Here is a 25,259-nt window from a genome sequence, read left to right on the forward strand (position 1 = left end):
GCTCAGTGTAAGCACTGGGAAACATTAGGCAAATTTAAATTGAGGGAAGTTTGACAAAATAACAGACTATTCTTCAAAAGTATGTGGTCAGGGAACGACCACAGAATGAAGCTGACCAAGGAACAATAACGGCTAAATGTAACACGAATTCCAGATTGGATCCAACCACATAAAAGGACAAGTAGTAGAAATACTGATGAAATCAGAACCAAGTCTAGAGTTTAATGAATAGCATTGTACCTATGTTATTTTCTTCATTTTGGTATTATGGTTACGTGGAATTTTAGCGTTAGAGGAAGATGGCTGAAACGTATGTGGAATTCAGGACTCTTTTTGCAACATAAATCTAAAATGTTATTTTAAACCACTAGGAAGGAAATGACCCCTAGTGGGCTAGGCCACGTAGCCAGAATGGAGACAAAGCATCTTCAGTCACAGCAGCCAGGCTTATAGGATCATATATAACCTTGACCATTAAAAACTGGGGGTCAAGTTAAGGACAGATATCAAAGAATCAATAGTCAATTTTGTGGCCCAGATAATCAAAGTGTGGCATATGGAATGCGGGACAATTCAAGGGATGTGTGTCACTGTGTAGTTCAGGAACACAAAACATACACCCAAGTGTCCTTTCATGTGGTGTCCAGCCAGGTCTTCACAGGCAGCCATAATGGACTAATGTAATAGGTCACATTACTAACTCAGAACCTGAATGATGTAGCCACTCAGGAAAACTCCACTGTGGATTTTCTTCCTTCTCATCTTCTAGGAAGGACCATCCTTTGTCTTTAAGCTTCATCTCCCATTTTCTCCAGGCTGGTTTCCCATGACCTCTTGTTCTGGAGTCTTTCTGGTCTCCCGCCTTTGGTGTACTAAGTACTGCTGACCACCCCCACTCCCCACCCCCAGAATGGTTTCACAGCCACCATCATGGCAAACCGTGTGGCTAGCACAGGCCAGTAGCTTTGTCACTGCTTCCTGTCACTAGTCTCTTCCCCTGATTCCTCTTCCTTGAAATAAACTTACTAAAATGTCACTTATATCTCATTTCTCCACTGTTCAAAAAGCCACAATAATTTCCTGACATCTATTCCACTGTGAATTATGGATTCATAATGGAATTTATGAATTCTTCTGAGCTTATCCTAGATCTAATCTTATAACTTTATGCTTTTTAATATGCCAACAAAGTCTAATTACATCAACTTCTTTACTTCTTTCCCCATAAGTCATTAATCTCGGCATCCAAGCAGCTCCTTCTCTTATCTGGTGAAGCCAAACCTCCAGCCTTAAAGGTCAACCTCATCTCATTTCATGCATAAGGCACGACAAGCCAACTCCCTAGCTTCTCTACTAAGCTTCTGATGCAAATTGTATCACCTACACCACTTACATTGGGTTATTTATTTTTATTTCATTCCATCTAATTGTTTCCCGTGTATACTCTTGTCTCCACAGCTAACATATTATGGAAATAAATTTTTAATGGATTATCTACAAATAAAATGCATCTCACATGACAGAACATATTTGCTTCAGAATCTCAAAAGTTATCACACACACAATACAAATTGTCTGTGGAAATAAAGTATTTCCTATCGTTGATTAAGTTTTTCATTTTTATATCATGCAAGTTGTGAAAATTCATGACAGAAAATATTTTTTAAATCATCTTTAGGGGATCCCTGGGTGGCGCAGCAGTTTGGCGCCTGCCTTTGGCCCAGGGCGCGATCCTGGAGACCCGGGATCGAATCCCACGTCGGGCTCCCGGTGCATGGAGCCTGCTTCTCCCTCTGCCTGTGTCTCTGCCTCTCTCTCTGTCTCTCTGTGTGTGACTATCATAAATTAATAAAAATAGAAAGGGATCTTCCTGAACTCACCATAAACATATTTAAAAAAAAATCATCTTTAATCCTACCACAGAGAGATAAACATTATTAACATGCACGTATATATTCAAGCCTTTTTCTTATCATATGCCCAAATATTTTTTCATATACAGACATTTTGTAACTTGCTTTTCTCAAAACAGTGCATGCATGCTTATACATCATTTTGAGTTATTTATATAGTATCCTATTATATTGATTACCATAAAGAATTCACCCAAACCCCGGTTACTGAACATTTAACCTTTGTCCAGTTTTTCTGTATTATTAACAGTGCTGTAATGAACATCTCAATAAAGGCATACTTGATCAGTGGTCTGGTTATTTCCACAGAAGAATTTTCTAAAAGTCGAATTGCTGACTTAAAAATAACAAACATGGAAACGTTCATGATATATAACACCACCTGTCTTTGGGAAAATTGTACCAATTTACATATTATTAACTATGTGTGAGTGTTCGTTGTCCTCATACTTTCACTAATAATGAATATTTGTTAGTTTTAAATCTCATTAGCCTTCTATGTCATGGTCTCATCCACTGGTGCATTTCTCAAAGTCATTAGGGGAATTAAGGTTTGACTTGCACTCACTGCCCATCTCCCACCCAAGCCTTGAGCTTGGACTTGGACAAATATATTTTAGAGATGCCATTCAGGTAATTTTTTCACTAGTCTGCCTCTTTTCATCTCCATACGTCACTGTTCCAAATCACCATTTCCCAAGGCATCTGGGCAACTCCCAACAAAACCTCCTAAGGGGCCTCTTGTTATATCCCTACTCACCTATGTAGTCCATCTACTGGACAGCTGCCGCAGGAACCCTTCTACAACATCCAGCACACACCAGGTCACAGCAGTACACTGTCCCAACCTTACCCTGTCAACAATAATTCAAATGCCCTTGAATATTTTCAAGGTCTTACTTGCTGAACTTGAGCCTCTGACTCAGGGTGAATCCTAATTTTGAGGAACCTAAAATTCATATATTATTTATACTAAATAAATATATTTATTATATATATTTCAAAAAAATCATGCGAAATTAGGTTTAGGGTCTTGTTGGTATTGATGCAGATAACGGACCCTGAAGCTAACACTTTGCTACCTTTGTGGTAAAATGGCCTGTACTTTGATCTCACAGCTAGAGACTCTCTCCTTTCTTTGCTCTTCTTTAGCCACATGGACTTCTTTGATTCTTTTTAGCCTTTGCACTTGTCATTGCATCTGCCCAAAGTGCTTTTCTGCAGATCTTCCTGTGACTGACTCGTTCCTATTATCTGGATCTCAGCTCCACTGTCATCTCTTCAGAGAGGTTTTTCCCGACACAATAAAATAAAATACATTTCCATGTCACCACTGCGGGGCCCCCCTCACAGGAATCCTCTTACCACAATATCCTATTTTGCTTTTTATAGCCCTTTATCAGTATTTCAAAATATCTTGTTTATTTATTCATTAACTTGTGAACTGTGTCTTCCCACGCCAGATCCCATTAGAATAAAGGTCATGTCAATACTGTGATCTCCAGTGCCTAAAAATGTGAGACACATTATATGCACTCAATAAATATTTCTAAACAAAGTGGGTAAAAGGATGGATGGATGGGTGGATGGATGGATGGATGATGGATGAATAACTGGCTGACTGGCTGAATTAATTATATTCTAGGTATATAGATGTCGCCTTCAGATTTGGTACTATTTCTCCTACTTCTTTCAGAAATCCCTCAAAGGGGGATCCCTGGGTGGCTCAGCGGTTTAGCTGAGCATGATCCTGGAGTCCTGGGATCGAGTCCCATGTCGGCCTCCCTGCATGGAGCCTGCTTCTCCCTCTGCCTGTGTCTCTGCCTCTCTCTCTCTCTCTCTGTGTCTCTCATTAATAAATAAATAAAATCTTAAAAAAAAAAAAAACAAATCCCTCAAAACATCTAGCCTGCTAATGGTAGGTTTAGCTCTTTACCCCCACTGATATAATCGATGGGGGTATTTTTTTTCTCTTTTTTATTTATTGCATTAGGAATTTAGGAAAGGGAAATTTAATTGAGAATTAAATTGGGAACTCAGCTAATTATCAGAAACTAGAAAATTTTCATACAACTTTAAATTTTTCCATTTTTAATTTAAACAAATTAGATTGGAGGCATAATGGGAACAACCAACAACAACTTATAACATCAAATTTATTAGGACAGCAAGGACAGGTACACTTCAACAAAATTAACATCCATCATGACACAGAACATGGGCTAACACAGAACACCTTTAAAACTACTCCTGTATTTCTCTCAGGGAATATCATTTGGTCAAATAATAAGCATTTTAAAATACAGTCCTATAAAAATGATGACAGATTAAATGTTTCACTTAAATGAGCCCAGATCTCTAAACAGCTTTTAAAAACATAGTTACCAAACATGTAGGACAGCAGGAAATCAAAATTGTATTTGTCCAAAAAAACATACCAACCTATCTTCCTGCTCTTTGTTGATATTTCCTGTTTGTTCTTGGGTTATTCCATGGATCAATCATTGTCTTCATTCCACACCTTCAAGAATTGGTTTATCCTTCATGAACTTGGATTTGAAAACATCTTTGTTCTTCTATAAATTTGATTTGTGCACTATGGATATATACCCCCCCACCCCCGACACAAGCAGTGCATTTTCTGCCAATGACAGGGCCTTGATCTGGTTTTCAGAAGATGATGTTAACCTTTTCATCCCTGGCAGTCATTTTTAACTCTCACAAGATCTGAATTGATGCATTTGTATGATGTAGATATCTGAAATACTGATCACTTTGCTTTTAAGTCCATTTAGAGTTAGTTTCTATTCATTCTGAATTCTAACTTGTTCCCTCAAAACATATCTTAGTCAAGGGCATCCTCTGAAAAAGCCACTCTGTGAATTAGGGACAGTGCCAATCATTCTTTAGAGTTCTGTGTGACTTACTCAACTACTGCTATGCTGGCTTCCAGAAGGCTCTCCAGGATAAGCAAAGACAAAGACTAAGCGTAACGGTGTATTGGCCTTTTCTCACTCTTGCCCAAAGGGTACAAGGTATGCCACATGTCATACATACACTCTGCTGTAAAGTCCCTGACCCATAAAGTCATCATCATGAACCACACACCACATCTTAACATCTGATGAGTTTCTGGGTGCCATCATTTATTCTCTAACCTCTTTGTATTCGTGGTTATCTGTATTTTAGAATCTCTCATTGGGTTTTCTTAGTTTGCTTTGTTTATGACAATTTCTCAGGCTTCACCAGAGACCCAACTAATCCGACTCTCCAAGTAGGGGTGCAACCATTCATATACAGGAATCCCCCCGCTTTGGCATCAAATCCCTTCACTCTTATGAAAGACCCACGTTAGTACCTGTTGTCACCAACCAATAGAAATCAGAAGAGGATTTTCACTTAAAAAAAAAAAAAAGTAAAGAACAAAAATCACATTCAGCGTTTGTTTTGCAGGGCACCAGTGGTGCCTCCAATCTCCTTCCCTGGAACTACACTCAGCGTCTCAGGATCCAGCTGCCATAGCTTTGACCTGTGTCTGTGAGCTTCTGCCCTCCGTTTCAATTTGCTTTGTGCATCTGTCAGCAAGGTGTGTCCTAAGTTCTCAGAAAAGCCTGAGAGGTTTTTTTGGGGGGGTCTGATAATGCTCAAATTTTTTTCCATATAAATTAATGATAATTGCTTCTGTGCTTTATGTCATTTTTGCCTAGGAAAGTTTTCATAGGAACACTGTACTTTCAGATAGCAGGTTAAAACCTGCATTTAAAAGCTTCCCTGGTAATTCCAATTAGCCAGGATTAAAAATAACCATTAGAAAGTAAGCACTTACAAACAACCCCCTCCATCTTCAACACACCACTTCAGGGGATAACATCACCAGTTTTGATCACACTCGCTTCCTAGCTATTCAATTAAATAAATAACTTGGAAATGCTGTTGTGGGGTCATTTCACCCTCTGATTTTCCTTCCTCATCTCCTGACCTTTCTCTTAGACTTTGCCCACCCCTCACTAAGCTGTAAATTTTCTCCTGTACATTTAGACATCGTCAGCCCTCATCACTGAAACCGTTGCTCTTTGCTGCTAGATCACCTTCGTTTATCTATGGGTACTCACTCTGGAATTCACTCCAATCTACAGCCAAACTAACCAATGTTTCACTGCAAAGAAAAACTGTGTGAAGACCCTGTGTCTCTCTGGTGTATCCACAGTGCTATATTACACCTCGCAGAAACTTAGTAAATATACTGAGAACAAATCCCTCCTCCAGTCTGTAGACCCTAAGTTTCAGGAAAACTTTAATCGAAAAATGAGTGAATTGATAATGCAGGATGGGTGGCTTTGTAACTTCTCTCCTTGCATCCACTTTCAAAGATCTGTATGAGTTGGTGGAAAACATTTAAATAAAATCTATCCTAAATGATCAGTATTTATAGAGTTTGGATGACAGCTCTTCTTCATTTAAAATCAATTAACTCAAGTATTAAAACAAGATATTATTTTATAATATTAGCAGATTCCAAGGGAAAGCTTAAAGGTATTATTTCCCGACCAAAATAACACAGTAAGAGCAAACCTGTGATGGAAGTGACAGTGGATTTCTCCTCCAGGTTAAATATTCTGAAAATCACAGACACCAGTATCCAAGGTTAACACCACAGTTATTAGGCAGCAATGCTAGTTCCATTTCTCATTTAATCCTGTACCCTGACTGATGGCATTCTGTGATAAATGCCTTTATTATTCAATAACTAAAAGAGGAGTTGGAGCTTCCAGAGAAAGAACACAGAAAGGCCATATTGCTTGAGATGTCTCAGTTTTAGCACAGCTCCATTAGAATTTATAGGATCCCTTTCGATTTACTTCCCTTGAAACCATGACTATTGCTAAAATAAAATTAGAGTTAATACAATTGAATTCTATGTCAACAGAGATATTTTTAATTAAAAATGATGATCTGAGATTAGTCAGTGTTTAATAAGAGAACAAGTGGCGATCTTATTCCTCTTGGACTTTTCATATTACTGAGGAGATTTTTCATATTGCTGAGGAGACAGGAGAAGCAGAGTGAAAACAGAACAGGCTTTTTTTGCACATTAGCAGTGCTAGCCTGTTTTCCTCCTGGGAAAAAAGTCTCAAAAATCTCAGATTCTCAAAAATCTGCCTCTTAATTCCACTCCTACCATCAGACTGGTAGATAGATTTCTGTGTCAGAGGCTTCCACATTCTGTGGACAGGGAACTGGAATCACTAAGCAGTCATGTAAACTTAAGATAATCACTTAAATTCCCCGTGTCTGTTTGCAACTATAAAAAGGCATATTTATTTGGAAACTCTTTCATTTCTACATCCCAGGGATGGAATAAGATTTATATGATATTCTAAGTGTTAAAGCTCCTAGAAAAGTTAACGAGCACTTACAAAAACAAGGTAGAGTTTATAGCAGTTTTGATCTGGGACTCTTCCTACCTCTTTGTTGGCCATAAAAGTTCCTTAAAATGTTTTCTTTCCGAAACATGAAAAGACGATCACATACCCATTCATCTAGATCAGGGTTTCTCAATCTAGGCACTATGGATATCTGAAGCCATATTTTCCCCATATTTGTGGGGAGCTGTTCTGTGCTTTGTTGGATGTTTAGCAGCCTCTCTGGTCTTTCCCTACTAGAAGCCAGTTGCATCCCTCCAGCAGCAATAATGAAGAGTGTCTCCAGACATTGCTAAATGTCACAGAGGAGGGGCAAAGCAAATCACCCCGAGCTGAGAACCACTGACTTATATTCTATTTTAAACATATGGGCATAAAAGTTATTTTGTTAAAAGTACTTCATACTTTATAAGACATACTTAAGTATGCCAAATAATAAATTATATGTAAATGCTCATGAAGAAAATCAGGATGCTGCTGCCACACCCATTATTAGCACATTAGATGTTTTTAAAATATGATTAGGAAGGTTAGACACATGTTAAAACAAGCTTCATGAAAAGCCACACAACAAAAAGTATCAAGGTGAAAGCATAATATTAGAAATTCATACCAATTAAATAGTTGAATATGATCAGATACCATATCATAAAGCTTAAATGCAAAATAAGAAACAGATAATTAGGTCAATTTGAAGTTAATCTTTTTCCTAAATTGCTAAAGCAAAAATTGTAATGTCATCAGACGACACCAATCAAGTGTGTGTGTTTGAGGTGATCAAGGCTTAATTATTTAACAATGAAGAATGAGAACAATAGTCCAGACTCAACATTTTCTGAATTTCACAGTTGGCCCTTAAAGTGCCCATTATTTGATGACACTCTGTCAGAGCTGAAATGTAACGGAAGAAAAAAAAATATCATTTCCTCACATTTTATGGTTTTTATTACTGTTGTTTTGGCAGGTCAAGTATAGCAGCCATCTGGTTCTGCTGGAGAGGCTTAAGAGTGGAAACTGTGGGGTCCACTGTGAACACCATCCTGAATTGAAAGCAAAGAAAAGCTCCCAACCCCGCAAGAGCCGAAATTAGGGAGCAAAGGAGGCAGAGGGTGAGAGAGAGAAAGAGAACTTCAAGGTCAGGCAAAGGCAAAGCAAAGACAAAAAGCAAAGCAGATCGATGCCACATTTTCTAGTATTTTACCAGTTACCAGGTTCATTCTTAAGTTTTATTAATTATCTTATTCCTTTAAAATAAAAGCTCTATTTTATGGACAGTGATAGTGTGTACGTGTCCTCTTACTTCTCCTTCACACATTTGAAAAAGTCATTAGAGACGGCTGGATAAGCCTGACTTCTACTTAACTGTCTTCTGTTTCATGAAATTAAAAAAATAAGAGCATGAAATCTGATATTAGCTACAATTTTTCTCCCTGTTCTCTATGTGCAAAAATAACGAACGACCAATCACATGTCCTGCCTTGAGTAGAAATCCAGTAACATTTGTTAAGTAGGTACTATATAACGGAACTTTTGCTAAGTACCTCCAGATATTATCTAGTGTAACCTTAGCATGAGGTTAGGAGGAATTGGTTATATTGTGAGAAGTACACTTGAATATGGGGAATCTTTTGCCATGGGATATTAATTTAATAGCCATACCCAGGACTAAGTAAAAGAAGTGAGTGAGAAGGAATGAATGTAAGGCAGTTTAGGAAGCTGGAACAATCAGGTCACCATGAACTAAAGGTATGAACTAAAATCTAAAACTGGAATGTGGGAAATTAAAAAAAAAATAGGAAGGGCATATATGAGAGACATAAAGCTAGAGCAATAGGGTGTGGCAGTCAGAAAAGTTAGGGAAGAACCATGAAATAATCTTGGAGTCAGCCATTCTGTGGATCTAGTTTAGTACAAAGCCAGACTGTCTACTCTCAGTGGGTAACTCGATAACTCAGAGCAGCCTGACAGTTTAAGAATCCCTGTTATAAATCACTAGTGCAATTTTAGTTGGGTTAACTAGTCTAGCCTTTATTTACCCTGCCGAAATCATTGTCCTCACTCTTATTACTTGTTACCTTCCTTCTTGAATTAAAGTCAATCAATCAATCAATCATCAGGCACAAATTCTCTCCTGTTTGTCAAAGTTTCAGTAATGAAAGATTCTACATAAGAGGCAATGGTCAAGTAGAGGAAATCAGAGCCACTGCCCTCCCTAGAGTATATCTGTATGCTTTGATTTCCCATTCCCTTAAATTCAAATCAGGTCAAAGGTGATGAAGGAGCAGCCAGGCCAGGACGGACCAAGAAAGATGTCAAATATATGCTAGAGTAAAGATCAGCTCATACTCTGGGGCCATTCTCAATAAGTACCACTTGCGGCCTCCAACTCCATGCAATTCCAGCTGGCTCCAGGGTAGCAGATTCTCCAGTACAGGTGTACTTTCACTTTGACTGTTGACCTGGGGCAACCAGCTAGACATGTAACTCTGAATGAAACCACTGACAAGTTGACCCTCATATAATATCTTCCTTTCTCCTCAAAGCTGGATTATATCTTTACCTCTTCACACAGTGTCCCTTCATCTCCTGTCTCTCAGAATATCTCCACCTCAGAGCTCAACCCTCCAACCTCTTGCCTTCTTTAAGACTTTACTCCTTCACTGACCCCCTCATTCACCAGAATCTTCAGTTTTTCCTGCTTTCTATCTTTCTTCTTTGTTGCTTCCAATTTCCCAGTCTCTAGAGACATACTTTGGCCTCCTTTTATCCAAAAGAAAAATAAATGTGTATGTCATCCAACCTCTCTTTTAGTTCTCACCACAGCACACCCTTTCATGGTAGCTAGTGTTCCTCATGCAATGTCTGCCTGGCTTCTCTATGTCCCCGAACCTCTCTTCACAGAGCTGCTATCTTTCTCTTTTTAAGACTAAAATTAGGGGCACCTGGGTGGCTCAGTTGGTTAAGCATCTGCCTTTAACTCAGGTCATGATCTCAGGATCCTGGGATGAAGCCCCTTATTGGGCTCCCTGCTCAGTGTGGAGTCTGCCTCCCTCCCCCCCCCCCCCAAGTAAATAAAATGTTTAAATCTTTAGAGAAAAAGACAAAAATTGAATTCTGGACATTTATCAAAGGTCTATTTCTTCTCTCCCAACATAGAACCTTCTGTTACTTATTTCCCTATTTCTAGTCTCTTCCAGTCTTCTCCCATCTTCAAATGCAGGTTCCTCTCCAACACCAGTTTTCACACCCAGTCCATCTCCCAGGCCTCTCAGCTCTTGCCTTACAATTCTCTGCTATTAATTATTCGCGTTTCCATCCTTCCTCCATCATACTCATCTAAACTATTCTACTGCAATTAGCCATCTAAGTGTGCTACAGAATTCTTAGATAATCTCATGTGGTATATAGGAAAGTTTCTTGACCATTTGTCATCTTATTGTTATCGACATATGTATAAACACACGAGTTTGGAAAACTGTTACTGGAAAAGCATGGTACAGATGCTTTTTCATTCCCCTAGGGATAATTTGCACATGCTATACCCAAGGTAATACACCAAATCACAAGGTGTTCACTCTATAGTCCCTTTGTTTTTTGTATAATGTCATAGTAAGTAGTAATATCTATATGACAGAGTATAGAAATCCCCCCTTTCATTTGTCCAGATGATAAAAGGAAAGTTGTCATTGTATTTCATGATTACAGTCAACTTAGTCAACTTTCTGGCCGCTCTTGGCCTGGCTTCTTCCTCCACCACCTTTGGCATGATCCAAAATTGAAAGAATGGGGAATAAAATTTGCAAGTTGGAAATTTCCTTCGGGAGACATGTAGTGCAAATTTTGAGAGCCTAATGGGGAAAGCATAATGAAAGAAAAGGGATGCCTCAAAGAAAGGAAAAGCCATTGAAAATCAACTGTGTCTATTTAATAATTTTCCCAAAGACCCAAAGATGTGGCTAGGGGACATTATTGTAAACACACTCCATAAAACTAAAGCCAGAGTGAAACTAAATCTCTGAACTGAGGCACCAATGAGGGCACAAGGCTTCCTGATGGTTACCAGGTACTGTTCAAAATATACACTAAAGGTGTGTCATCTTGGCCTACGTTCATCTCTCCTCAGCAAGTTTGTGACCTCTCCCAAAATGAAGAGGAGCTGGCAGTTACCTGACTTATCTAAAGATCCAGGCTCCTTACACCTGTGGCCTCATCCTCTTCCCTAACTAGGGAGTCCTCTTCATTTACCTACCATGTGAGAAAAGAAGGTCATTCTGGAGGTCTTTACAGTTCAACCCCCAAAGTGATGATATCAATCTGAACGTTTTATGTTAGCCTGACACCAGCCTCATAGCCACACCCTACAAGAAGAAAGTTTGGAAAATGTAGTCTCGCTGTCTACTCAGGAAGAAAAGGCCTTAAATACAACCACAAACATACTCTGATACCTTTTTAAACCATAATAAGATGTTGTTATAACCAAGTAGAGAGTATGAACACCAATGTTAACATGCTTATTAGGGCTGTTTCTAGAATTGTGGTGACCCACTCAGATCCTTTGCAGGAACTGAAATGCATTAGGGTGTTTCAAACACCTCCACACACAGTTAATCCCTCCTAAACCTTGAACTGCCTGTGCATGCTCATAAACGGGTTATCATTACACATTTGCAATGTGATATGTGCACAGTATGTCTAATTATCACTTAAAAATGATGGATAGGTCCAGTATTTTCCCAATATCAAAACTGGACAGAGCTATAACAGAAACAGAAAACTATAGAGTGATATTACATATGAATATAGATATAAAACCCTCAAAAATACTAGCAAACCCAATCTAACAACATATAAAAGGAATTATACACTGTGACTAAGTGAGATTTATCCCAAGAATGTAAGGTTGGCTTTACATCTGAAAATAAATTAACGTAATACACCATATTGATAGAATTAAAAAAAAAAAAAAAACAAACACACATGATTCTCTCAGTTGATCCAGAGAAAGCATTTGATAAAATCCAACACACAGTTTCATGATAAAAACACTCACCAAAGTAGGAAAATAAGGAATTTCCTCAACCTGATAAAGTGCAGCTCTGAAAAACCCATAGTGAACAACATACGAAATAGTGAAAGTCCGGGTGCTTTCCCCACATGACCAGAAAGAAGATAGGCTATCTGGTCTCACCATTTTCATGATATCTTGTTCTGCAGGTTCTAGCCAGGGAATTGGGCCAAAAAAAAAAATGAAATAAGGCATACAGACTGGGGAGAGAAAAGAAGTAAAACTATTTCTATTTACAGATGATACAATGCTGTATACAGGAAATCCTAACACATTTCACTAATAATATTTTAGAATAAACAAGTTAGCAAGACTGCAGAATAAAAGATCAATATACAAATATCTACTATGTTCTATATAATGAATAATTTGAGAAGAAATAAATAAGAAATTAAATGAGAAATAAATAAGCTTCCAGTTATGGAACAAATCAGTCATAGGAATGAAAGGTACAGCAGAGCCAATATGGTAAATGGTATTGTAATAGCATTGTACGGTGACAGATAGTAGCTACACTTGTGGTGAATCACTACGTTACACACCGGACACTAATGCAAAATTGTGTATCTACTATGCTTCAATTTTTTAAAGATTTAAAAAAATTGTTTAAAAAGAAAGCAATATTTTATTTACAATAGCATCAAAAAGAAAAAAATACCTAGAAATGAATTCAACGAAATGAACGCAGGCTTGCACCTGAAAATCGTAATTAATTAATTAAATTAATTAAACAATTAAATTAATTAAACAATCAGTTAAACAAAAAAGTTAAATTTTAACAATTTAAAATAACTTAAAACAGACTTAAATAAGTGGAAAGATATTCCATGTTCATGAATCCAAAGATTTAATATTGTTCAGATTATGATACTCCTCTTATTGATCTGCATACATATCCAATGCAATCCCTATTAAAATCTCAGCTTCCTTTTCTTTTTCCTCTGAAACTGACAAGAGGATCTTAGAGTTCATATGGAAATATAAGGGACACAATAACTGAAACATTCTTGAAAAAACCTTATATTCTGAGTTCAAAACTTACTACGAATCTATAGTAATCAAGACTGTATGATACTGGCATAAGGATCCACATATAGATCAGTGTAAGAGAATTCAGAGTCCAGGAATAATCCCTTACATTCATGGACAATTATTGATCTTCATCAAGAGTGCTAAAAATAATTCCAAGAGGAAAAATAGTTGTTTCTTCAACAAATGATATGTGAAGTGCAAACTCTGAAATTGAGTACCTTGTTTACACCACACACAAAAATCAACTCAAAAGGATCAACTATCTAAATGTCAAAGCTAACAGTATGCAACCCTTAAAAAATACTTGAGTAAACCTTTGTGACCTTCATAGACACAACACAAAAAGCATAAGGAACAAAAGAAAAAAACAGATAAACTGGACTTCACGAAACTTAAAAACTTTTTTGTTGCAAATGATAACCTAAAGAAAGTGAAAAGGCAATAGAACTGAAGAAAATAGTATGCAAATCATCTTCTGCTAAGAGCCGAGTATCCAGAACACAGAAAAAAACTGAAAACTCAATAACAAAAAAGATCACCTGAGTTTAAAAGTGAAAAAAGAATTTGTATAGCTACTTCTCTAGATAAAATATACAAATGGCCCATAAGCACTTGAAAAGATGCTCAATGATCATTGCTTATTAGAGAAAAGCAAATAAAACCACAATGAGCTCCCACTGCAGCTCACTAGGATGGCTATCATCGAAAACACAGATAATAACAAGTCCTGACAAGGAGACATTTCCCATAGTTGGTGGGAAACAGAAAGGCAGAAAGGTGCAGACATGTTGGAAAACGTCTTCCTTTAAATTCCTTAAAATGTTAAATATACGGTTGGCACGTGACTCAGCAAATCTATTCCTAGCCTTATATCCAAGATTATGAAAACAATTGCCCACGCAGAAATTTGTACACAAATGTTCATAGCAGCATTCTCCACAATAGCCAAAAAGTGCAAACGACCCAAATGTTCGTTAATGGATGAATACATAAAACATAGTAGATCTATGAAATTAAATGTTATTCGGCAAAAAAAAAAAGAAATAAAGTATTGATACCTAATACAACACGGATAACCTTTTTTTAAGATTTTTTTTTGAGGTTTTATTTATTTATTCATGAGAAACACAGGGAGAGAGGCAGAGACACAGGCAGAGGGAGAAGCAGGCTCCACACAGGGAGCCCAACGTGGGACTCGATCCCAGGACTCCAGGATCACACCCTGAGCGGAAGGCAGACACTTAACCGCTGAGCCACCGAGGTGCCCCACAACATGAATAACCTTTAAAACATCATGCTAAGTAAAATAAGCCCTTTTCAAAAGACTATATGTCATATGAAATGTTCTTAATGGGCAAAAATACAGAGACAAAAAGTAGATTCGTGGTTGTCTGGGGCTCTGGGTTTAGTGGGAAATAAGGAGTACCTGTTAATGGATACAGCACTTATTACGGGGGGTAATAAAAATACTCTAAAATGGATGAAGTGATGGCTGCCTAACTCCATGAATGCACTAAAACCCTTCAAACTATATACTTTAATGGGATGAAAAGAATGTGAACTATATCACAATAGATCTGTTTTCAAAATAAAACTAATACACAACACAGCAAGGTGTCAGTGGTAGTGTAGTAGGAAGTTAAATGGGCTTGGCTTGCCAAGGCAGTTTTTTTTTTTTTTTTTTTTTTTTTTACTACATAGAGACTATGACAGTTTGGGGATTGTAACACCATATGAGACTTAGTAAGACCCCCATTCAGGGCTTCTCATGACCTTGCCCCTAAGAAGCTAAATATGAATACTTTCAACTTAAATGAGTTGGCTGTCAAGAACTGAGAAAACTCTAAAATCTGAGCACACAAATCCCTAAATCTTCAATTTCCTGGTATTTCTTGTTGGAAATATACCCCTTGTAGTTTCCACAGTAAATTGTATCAGATTTAAGATGTGTTTGTTCAAGTGCTCATTTTCACCAAACCTCTACCTCAGGCCTCTGTTAACTCTCTCAGGTGTCCATTCAAATATTACCGTATCAGTGAGCCCTTGCTTGAACATTCTAAAAAAATAGCAACACTCTTCCCCTCTATCTCAGCACTTGCTGAGATTATACTGTAGTTTATTATTTTTTTCATAATACTGATCACCATCTGATTGTGTGTGTGTGTGTGTGTGTGTGTGTGTGTGTGTGTGTGTGTTTTTGTTGTTAATCTCGCTCCTTCTCTGGAATGCAAACTCCTTAAGGCATGAGACTGTATCAGTTAGCTTTTTCAGCATGACAAATTACCTTCCAAATTTAGTGCCTTAAAATAACAACCATCTATTTTGTTCACAAGTCTGTGCTTTGACAATTTGGTAATAAATGAAGGTGGGAGGTTCCTCTGGTGTTAGCTGTGCTCACTGTTGCATGCGCAGTCAGCTTCTGAGTCACTTGAGATCTGGCTTGTCCATAAGGGCCTTAGCTAGGATGACTCTTCTCTGCTCCAGGTGATCTCTTGGTCTCCAGCAAGTGAGTTCAGGCTTGTTCACCTGGTGGCAGGGCCGGATTCTGAGGGACCATGTGGAAGACTGCAAGGCCTCATGAGTTGCATGGTCACATCGATCTGGCCTGTTTAATTAGTCAAAGCGAGTCACAAGGCCAACCCACATTCAAGTGGTGAGAAAACCTCTGGATGTTTTTGTAGGAGAAACAAAAAGTCACATTGCAAAAAAGTGGACACAGGGAGGGCAGTCACTGTGGCATTTCTACAAATAATCTACCACAGGGACTTCATCTGCTTTGTTCACTGTTGTATCCCAAACACCTAGAGCAGTGCCTGGCCCACACGTTGTCCAGAAATATTAGTTGAACCAACAAACGAATCATCTGCCCACTATTTCTGAGCCAGAGGCTGTCCCATAAATTGCCCCTTTTCCATTGCAAATCCTTATAATGCAGCATCTGATTGCAAGAAACCACATTGTTTATGAATATTTGCAATTGGAGTTCCGTCTCTACTGTTAAAGCTACAACCAACATTCACCATTTGCTTTCTCTCTTAGTTCTCACAGTGTCAGCCTAATTGTTCCCAGAGACTATGAAGTATACCCTATTTCATAAAATGCTTCTCATCCAAAGACCATAGACAAGTCTCGAAACACTTCCTCCTCTATCTCCACAGCTATACAACCTGTGAAAGTTAGGTGAGTCCTGTGGTCTACTCCTTCCTTTCCCCGTCCCTACCCCCAGCCAGCCTGTTTCCTTTGCTTTCTTCAAACTTGAATCCAGCTGAGACACAACAGAACAACCACTTGTCAATGCAAGACATCTCCTGGAAATCCTGCCCTGAGGAACTTCCTAGAAGCTGGACAATTGAGCAATGTTAGAGATTGGCATTGTAGAAATGACTGGATATGTTACTGAAGTATCTGGGGACCCCACTCATCTCCCCATCCCTGTCATTGCCACAAAGCACAGTGAGATGGAAAATAGAAATAAGTCACTGCATATTCTAGCCTCCTGGGTCTAGATTTTCTAAGAATATCTGGTTTAGATGAAGATGAAGATGCACGTGTCTGGGAGGATAATTGGGATGATAACAATGTAGAGGATGACTTCTCCAATCAGTTATGAGCTGAACTAGAGAAACATGCTTATAAGATGGAGACCTCATAGCATCCAGAAGCAATCTAAACTTGAACTGTTTATTAAATTCTAGGACAGAGAACCCAGGATGGAATGCTTTAAAAAATGTTTATTTCATTACCTGTTTGGATTGATTTTTGTTTTTGTAACAAAAAGAATAAATGTTTTGATCTAAAAAAAAAAGTTGTGTGTGTGTGTGTGTGTGTGTTGTTGTTTTTTTCTGGTTTAAGAATCAAACAGGTCTGCTATGGTTTTTGATTTGGAGAGTAAAGTGGATGGCTCTGCTCTTCACTTGGTCAACTGGATAGACTCAATCTTCTGGGCTCCATGTATCCTTAACACACTGCCCCTCATGGTCTGTTTGGGTTACCCTTTTTTTTAATATCTTTAAAATTTTATTTATTCATGACAGAGAGAGAGAGAGAGGCAGAGGGAGAAGTAGGCTCCCTGCAGGGAGCCCAATGCGGGACTTGATCCCAGGACCCTGGGATCACGACCTGAGCTGAAGGCAGATGCTCAACCACTGAGCCACCCAAGCGCCCTGGGTTACCCTTCTGGAAAGGCTGCTGTAGAGCACCTCAGAATTGTGGCCTCTCCAAGAAAACAACATATTCCACTAAAAGACCAGAAAAATGCATCAATAATCATGGTATTGATCCAAGCATTGTTCTCTGAGGATCATTCCTCACGTACTCTCCCAAATGACCAACTGTCCAAACGCTGTGACATGTATCAATACCTTTCCCAGCAGGCCCCTGTCATCTGGGCTGGAAATTCTCTTAGCAGAGAACAAAGCTGTTTGATATGTCCAGATAAAGCTAAAAAAAAAAAAAGCTAACACCTAGGGGAGAAGTAACTCCTGACTTCCCCTCTTCTATCATTGGCCTCATCTCTTGGGCACAAAGCCTCCTCAGCATCTTCAACTCCCTCCCTCCTCACATCCAGGATCAGGTCCTGCCAGTTCTTGCTCTGATGTACTTTTTGGAGCCTAACTCATTTTCCATTCCTTCCGCTGCGACCTCAGTCAGGTCTTCGTTGGTCCACCCACGTCATTGAGATTAGCTCCAAACAGAAGGCTCCTGCCTTCATCCTCAGTGCTCCACGCTGACTAAAACTGTAGCTCTAGCCTTTTAACCTGGAATTATAATGATTCTGCATACGATCTCGAGTGCTTTGTTCCATATTTGCCCACTACTATGGGAATCATTTTCTTTGGCTAAAGTGGTCTATTTGGCATTTCTGAAGGGATCTGCTACCCCAAAGTTCAATGGTATATTGTGTGAAAATCATTTGGCAAAAACTTCAACATCACATAAATATGAATTATTGTCTTGTACCTACCCCTGATCAATCTTCTGTCGACACTTAATAGTTTCATGATTCTCTCGTTCTGTGTATGCAGTGCCCTTACTCTGTCGAAACATTCTTCCTCTAGTTACCCCAACTGCCATTTCTCTGACTTGATAGATTCATCTTTGCTCTCACTTCCCAGCCTCTGCTGCTACAACACACGGGAAGCCGTGAACCTGCATCTTTCTCCAGGATCTCTACCTCCTCAACCAACCCAGGCCTCCCAGCATCCAGCAATCCAGTCACAGATTTCATCCCAGGCCCCCCCTTGACAAGGGTTCAGGTTGTCTTTGACATCTCATAAAGAATGTCTGTGTTTTCACACCACCCCATCCACGTGCCCACAGCTCAGTCCTGGATGCTTTATGCAACTTTCCCTCCCTAATCTTTCCTACTCACCCCTAACTCACAGCGACCTCGGTCCCCTGAATTCTTTCAGAGCCAAATTCTTGTGACTTGTCCTGTTCATATGACACTAATGGTCTACCATTAGCATTTGCTTAGCCTTCAGAGCTCGTTCTTATATAGCCTGGTAGTTTGGAAACGCCTTCAAGGCGACCAAGGTATCTTATATTAATTTTTAATATATTCTTAGGCCCATATTTCAACATTATTTAATGGAGCCTGATGTGTGGTGGCTGTTAATTTGTTATCCAGGCTTGTTAGTCACACTGGAAGTGAATGAGAACAGTTTTCTTTCTCAATTGGAGTGTTCCTAGAGACTCAAGGGAGGCCTAGAGAAAACAGAAAGCCATTGTCCCCTTGGAGGAATAGATGCCAGAGCAGAGAACAAGAGCCAAGGGAGATACCCAGAATCTAAAAGATGAATATTCCAAAAAAATAAAATAAATAAATAAAAAAATAAAAGACGAATATTCTAAACACATCATTTTACTCAGGGTCAGAGACTCATTAATGTAACAGTTTTCAGATGAGAAATTCTAGACAGCTTTTCTTCCTCCATTGCCCTATTTTTACTTTTCATCATGGGGAGAACATGTATTTACATATATTACCTGCACAAGGCTTCATGCAGCTTCACAGTGCTCTCTTCTCTGGCCCTTGTATCCCCTGACCCCTGTTTTCCTGTGGCATGTACCTGGCCTCACCATGTGCTGCAGCCATCATTCTCATACCAGAAAGCAGCGGAATTAACAAACATATACTATATGCTGGCAAATTGAATTAAAAGAAAAAAAAAGTCTGGGAAACAAGAGCATCACTGATGATTCCAGTAGGGGAAAAGAGAGCATCAAAATTAATTTTAACATAGCAATAGATCAGGACACCTGGACTGCTCAGCTGTTGACCATCTGGCTTCAGCCTACATCATGATCCTGGGGTCCTGGGATCGAGCCCCGCATCAGGCTCCCCTCAAGGAGCCTGCTTCTCCCTCTGCCTGTGTCTCTGCCTCTCTCTCTGTGTCTCTCATGAATAAATAAATAAAATCTTAAAAAAAAAACCCATATAGTAATAGATCTTCCATCTAGAAGCCCACTATCAAATGAGATCCAGACAGAAAGGAAAATGCTCCTCCACTTTTAATTCAGTGACAAACACCAAAACAGTGAGTTGCTTTATTTGAAACCAGGGGAGGCTATTTTCTTCTAGCTGGAAGTTGTGGGCAAGACAGAGGAGGAATGTCAGATTGTTCACTGCTGTAAGAGCACTGGATGGGGCCTTGTTGCCTTCACCAGAGACTGCATTTCTCTTCTGCATGTCCTCCACCCTGTCCATATTAATTAGACAGATGTCTAAGTCTTAACTGTAGGTGTCAGTCAGGGAAAATTCATGGTTTCATGGTTAAACGATGAGATGTGACCTTCTCTTTCCAGAGATAGGATTTTTTTTTTAAAGACATCACTCATTTAGAATGAGCTTTAGCACTAAAAACTAAATTTATTTCCCCAAGTGTCACATCCCTGATCTGTATAGTAGAATCTTCTCCTGATCGTTGTATTTTTGAACTCCAATTTTGAAATAATACAAATAAATAAATAGTCATTCTGATTAAAATAGAGATGCAGGTGTTACTGATATCAGTTTATTGTAGCATTACCATTAATAAAGTCCTTTATTGTCACAGAGAAAAGTGAAGGCCGGTTTTGATGCATATATACTTTATCTTAATACGAATACTAAAAGAAAGAAAAAGCATTAGGGGCTGTTGACTGCTATGCACTTATTGCCCAAATTTCTCTATTGCCTTGGCAATTATACTCCAATTGGATGCTCCTTCCTCGTTTCCATGTAAGTCCTCCAGAGCAGGAAAAACAAATGTCCAGAAACCATTGCCATACAGTTCTGTAAAAGACACAAATCAATGGAAGACTCAAGACTTCAAAATGTAAAGCTTGCTGGCCAAGGCATAATTTGAATAAGCAAGTTTTGAGCTTGAATTATTATATATATATAATGTGTTCTAAAATTAAGGAAGACATAGAGAAAAGTGCATTTTCTCTTCATACAGCTGTACTGAAATTCTTGTGAGGAAAAAAAAAAGAAATTGACTTTGCAGATGAATAATTTTTGGGCTGAAGACGTCTACCTTTTCACCCTAGCCCCTTATCAGCCTTACATATGCAAAAACAAGCCATCCGCTGAGCGTCCAGAGTTCTTAGACTTTCTCGGTCTTAACGGGATATGATGCTTACTCTCAGTTTCAGTTCGAGAAAGGGATACCAGATGGAGGCTTTGCTCTGTTGACAAACAGTAAAAATGGCTTCAGTGATGAAGCTGTCTTGTCACTTGCTTAATCCTAAACGCCAGTGAACTTTCCATCGGCTACTTCTGCAACACCGTCCTCAAACCAGCAGACGCAATCGTTCCGAAGGTCCGGTTGAAGGGAGAAGGGAGTAAAAATCAATACCTTTGTGCAATTACTGGAAAACACAACCGTTAGTCGTCAGAAAATTAGAGGCTACATCTAACTCACAAACCTCTTGATCCCAGTCCTGTGGTTGGAGATTTACATTCAAACGGAGCACCAAAAATAGCTTCCCTTCTGGGGGCAGTAGGGATTAGAACTGGTTTCTCAGCAGAAGTGGCAAGGTTGAAAGAGGAGCTGGGGGGGGGGGGGGGGAGGAAGCCTGGAGTGCTCTACATCTTCAAGTGGCAAGAAAGCGGTGTGTCCAGGACCTGTGGCTCACCCCAGGCCAAGGAGCAAACCCAACCCTGTACAGGCTTCTCAGGGCCTCCCCAGCGAGAGCACCCCTCGCTAGTCTTTGGGGCCCCGTTATTTAAAGTGACTGCCCCATGAGGTCCCAGGCAGTGCTACACCTATGGGGACGCGTTGGGTTGGAGGCCTGGGATTCCTGTTTGGAAAGCAAAGTCCTGGCACCTACGCGCGCTGGACGTGGGGAGCGACCCCGGGGAGCGAACCCCGCGCAGGGGGAAGAGGCGCTTCCCGCAACTGTTGCAATCGACGGGACGCGGGGGGAGTCGGGAGGAAAGGGTCTGCATCCTTGGCTGAAAGCGCCCTTCCGGGGTCCACGACGAGCGCCACCTGCAGCCCGGGCCGCGCGCCCCGGCGTCGCCTCCCTGGGCCACGGCCCGCCCCCCGCCACTCCCTGGGCTTCCCGGGTCCCCCCCCCCCCACTGCCCCATCCCGCGGGATCCAACTCCCGCGGCTGCAGCGAGCCCTGCTGACCCGGCCCCCTCGGCCCCCTCGGCCCCCCGGGAGCCACAGCCCGCGGGAGCAAGCGGAGCCCGTCGGGGCCCAGGGCCGCTGCAGCCTTGCCACCTGCCGTCAGGCTCTTGGGTGAGCGCCCTCGCCCCGCACCCCCCGCCTCGCTGGGCCCGACGAGTCCACCCCGAGGCACCGCCCCGGGCCCCTCGTTTGCAGCCCGAGGGAGCGGAGCGCGGGGCGGGGCGGGGCGCGGGAGAGTTACTGAGCAAGTCTACGCAGGCGGCGAGTCCCGGGGACGCCGCGCGCTCCGGGGAAAGGGACCCTCCAGGCTTTCCCGGCTGGCAAACCAAAGCCCGGGACGAGGGAGGGCAGAAAGGGACGAGGAAAGAAGGGATGCAACCGAAATCAATCAATCAATCAATCAATCAATCAATCAACGAAAGTGAGTTTCTCGGGGAGGAGGGCGGGGCAGGGCTGGGGGTCGGGAGTGAAGCAAACTCCTGAACCTTAAACCCAAGTTCTAGCAGCGCGGCGGGCAGGTGGGGGCCTCAGTGGGCGCGGCGGCTGCGTGTACGGTTTAATGTTTCTATGTAGGTTGATTTTTTTTTTTTTTTTTTTTTTTTGCCTTGAACGGCTGAGGCTTCAAGTCCCGCCGAAAAGATGTGGGGTGCAGAGGCGTGGGAGGAGGCCAGTGCGGGGGATCGGAACGGGTCCCGGGGCCGCGGTCCGAGCCGAGGTGGAGCTCCCCGGGTCCTGCAGCCGCTCCGCTCGGGGGCCCCCTGCGCGCCGCGCGCTCCCTCGGAGCAGGGGATTGGGTGGAGGAGGAGGAGGAGGAGGAGGAGGAGGAGGAGGAGGAGGAGGAGGAGGAGGAGGAGGGAGCGGGGAGGCGGGAGGAGGGCCGGAGGCCGCGGGGAAGTCGCGAGCTGTCCCAGGGGTGCGCGCCGGAGGCTGCGGGGCCCGAGAGGACCGGGCGGGCCTTCTCGTCGACCGCGCCGCCGTCACCGTCGGCGGCAGAACTTGCACCTGACGATCTTCTTAAAGGCGTTCTGGAAGTCCTTGTTGAAGTAGGCGTAGATGACGGGGTTGAGCAGGGAGTTGGAGTAGCCCAGCCAGTTGATTATGGCGCCCAGCAGGGTGGGCATGTGGCAGCTGCTCTCGCAGAAGGGCAGGACCAGGGCCACGATGAAGAAGGGCAGCCAGCAGAGGATGAACGTGCCCATGATGATGCCCAGCGTCTTCACCGTTTTCCTCTCCCGGGCCAGGGCCATCTTGCGCTTGGCCTCGGCGTTGCGCTCATTCTTCTTCTCGAAGGAGGCGGGGGCGCAAGGGATGGCGCCAGCCTCGCAGGGCAGCGGCAGGTGCTCTTTGGAGCTGCCCACGCGGTGCACTTCAATCACCTCCAGGGCGGCGCCGTCGTCGCCCCGCCTCACCGCGCCGTTGGTGCACAGAGGCCCCCCAGCCTGGCTCCCCGGACCCTGCCTCCATTCTCTGCCCCCCGGCTCGCCGTTCACGCTCTTCCTGGGCTGCGGGGCTGGCGACACCCCGGAGCGGGCGTCCGCTCCCTTCCTCTCCGCCTTCTTGACTGTTTTGCGGATGCGGAAGCGCGCGGCGCGGAAGATGCGCCCGTAGAGGACCAGCATGAGCAGCAGCGGGATGTAGAAAGCGCCAAAGGTGGAGTAGATAGTGTAGCCGTGGTCCTTGCTGATGGTGCACGCGTCGGGGTCCGAGCGGTCTTCGGGGGTGCGCCAACCCAGCATGGGCGGAATGGAGATGAGGAAGCCGATGAGCCAAGTGAGCGAGATGAGCGCAGCGGCGCGCCGGGGCGTCCTCTTGTTCACGTAGTCGATGGGGTCCGTGATGGCCCAGTACCTGTCCAGCGCAATGGCGCACAGGTGCAGGATGGACGAGGTGCAGCACAGCACGTCGAGGGCAATGAATAGGTCACAGGTGACCTGTCCCAGCGTCCATTTGTTGAGCACCTGGTACAGCGCGGCCATGGGCAGCACCAGCACCGACACCATGAGGTCGGTGACGGCCAGCGAGCCGATGAGATAGTTGGCCACATTCTGCAGGGAGCGCTCCAGGGCGATGGCGGCCACCACGCACGCATTGCCCAGCACCGCGCAGAAAATGAGCGTGCCCAGCAGCAGGGAGGTGATCACTTGGTAGCTGAAGGTCACGTCGGAGATGCCAGTAGCGTTGCCGCGCGTCCCGAAGGGCCCCTCGGACGAGGTGGTGTTGTTGCCCTGTCGGGGGCTGAGCCCCTCCATGCCTGCGCGCCCGACGGGGGGGCGGGGGGGGGACGGGGGGAGCGGGGGAGGGGGAGGGGAGAAAGAGCGGCGTCCGGGTCCCCCTCGCCCCTCCCCCTTGGGGGTCTCCCAGCCCTCTCTCCGGGGGAGTTGCAGGTGGAGGCAATGCAGGGACTCAAGCAAGAAGTTCTTACTGCTTAGGCGAGGGCATCTCCGGGGAGAAGCTTCCAGGCGCTCCCTGGGCTCCCTTGGTCCGGCGGGCTCCGAGACGCCAGCTGGGAAAGGAGTTGGCCCGAGAATGGCTCCGGGACCTCCGGATGTCGGAGAGGTGGCCGCCACGTCTGGGTCTCACTGTTCATTTTACTTTGCCACTGGGCCGGCTGGCTGCCCGAGCCGGAGTCTCCCCACTAGCAAGCAGTCCTCAATCTTAGAAGTATCTGGAATGGAGAAGCCTCATCGTGCAGGGTCCGTCGGCGACTCCCCTGTGTCTGCTCCCCTCCCTTCCTCTTTCCCACTCTCCTCCGGCCTCTTCTCTTTCTCCGGAGCCTTCTCTCCTCCCTTTCCGCCCTCTCGCTCCTGAATCTTTCAGTTTCCTCCTTTCTTCTCACTCCGCTTTCCTTATCCCTCCGTGTGTGGCTCCGACAGCTCCTCCGACAGTGTCCCTCCCTCCCACGCTAACCCTCCCCTGCTAGCATTTCCCCAGCCCCGAGTGCCTCGTTCCTCTGGGTCCCCGCCCTCCCCGCCCCCCCTCCCCTCCCCTCCCCTCCCTCTGGCTCCGCGCTGGTTCTGGCCCCTTTCGGTCGGCAGAGGTTCAGAACTCGCTTCCACCGCATCTGCCGCCGGTCAGACCAATATCACAACACGTAACTCCGCCTCTCATCCAGCCAAACTCGAGAGGGTGGGAAAAAAAAAAAAATCCTAACTATCCGTTGCTTCGTATTTCTGTCCAATTATGAAGCAGGGTAAGCAGCACCGGA

At 42.9% G+C, this 25,259-nt stretch overlaps 1 protein-coding gene across 1 annotated transcript; it reads right to left on the bottom strand.

The window, feature by feature from the left end:
• Nucleotides 1-20,433: 20,433 nt before the first annotated feature.
• On the bottom strand, nt 20,434-24,328 carry HTR1A (5-hydroxytryptamine receptor 1A). The gene has a single exon (XM_072826617.1). The coding sequence runs from the start codon at nt 24,301-24,303 to the stop codon at nt 23,032-23,034; it is 1,272 nt and encodes a 423-aa protein (XP_072682718.1). The 5' UTR covers nt 24,304-24,328; the 3' UTR covers nt 20,434-23,031.
• Between the last annotated feature and the right edge of the window lie 931 nt (nt 24,329-25,259).

Source organism: Canis lupus, chromosome 5 (genome assembly GCF_048164855.1).
Source record: "Canis lupus baileyi chromosome 5, mCanLup2.hap1, whole genome shotgun sequence".
NCBI lineage: Eukaryota > Metazoa > Chordata > Mammalia > Carnivora > Canidae > Canis > Canis lupus.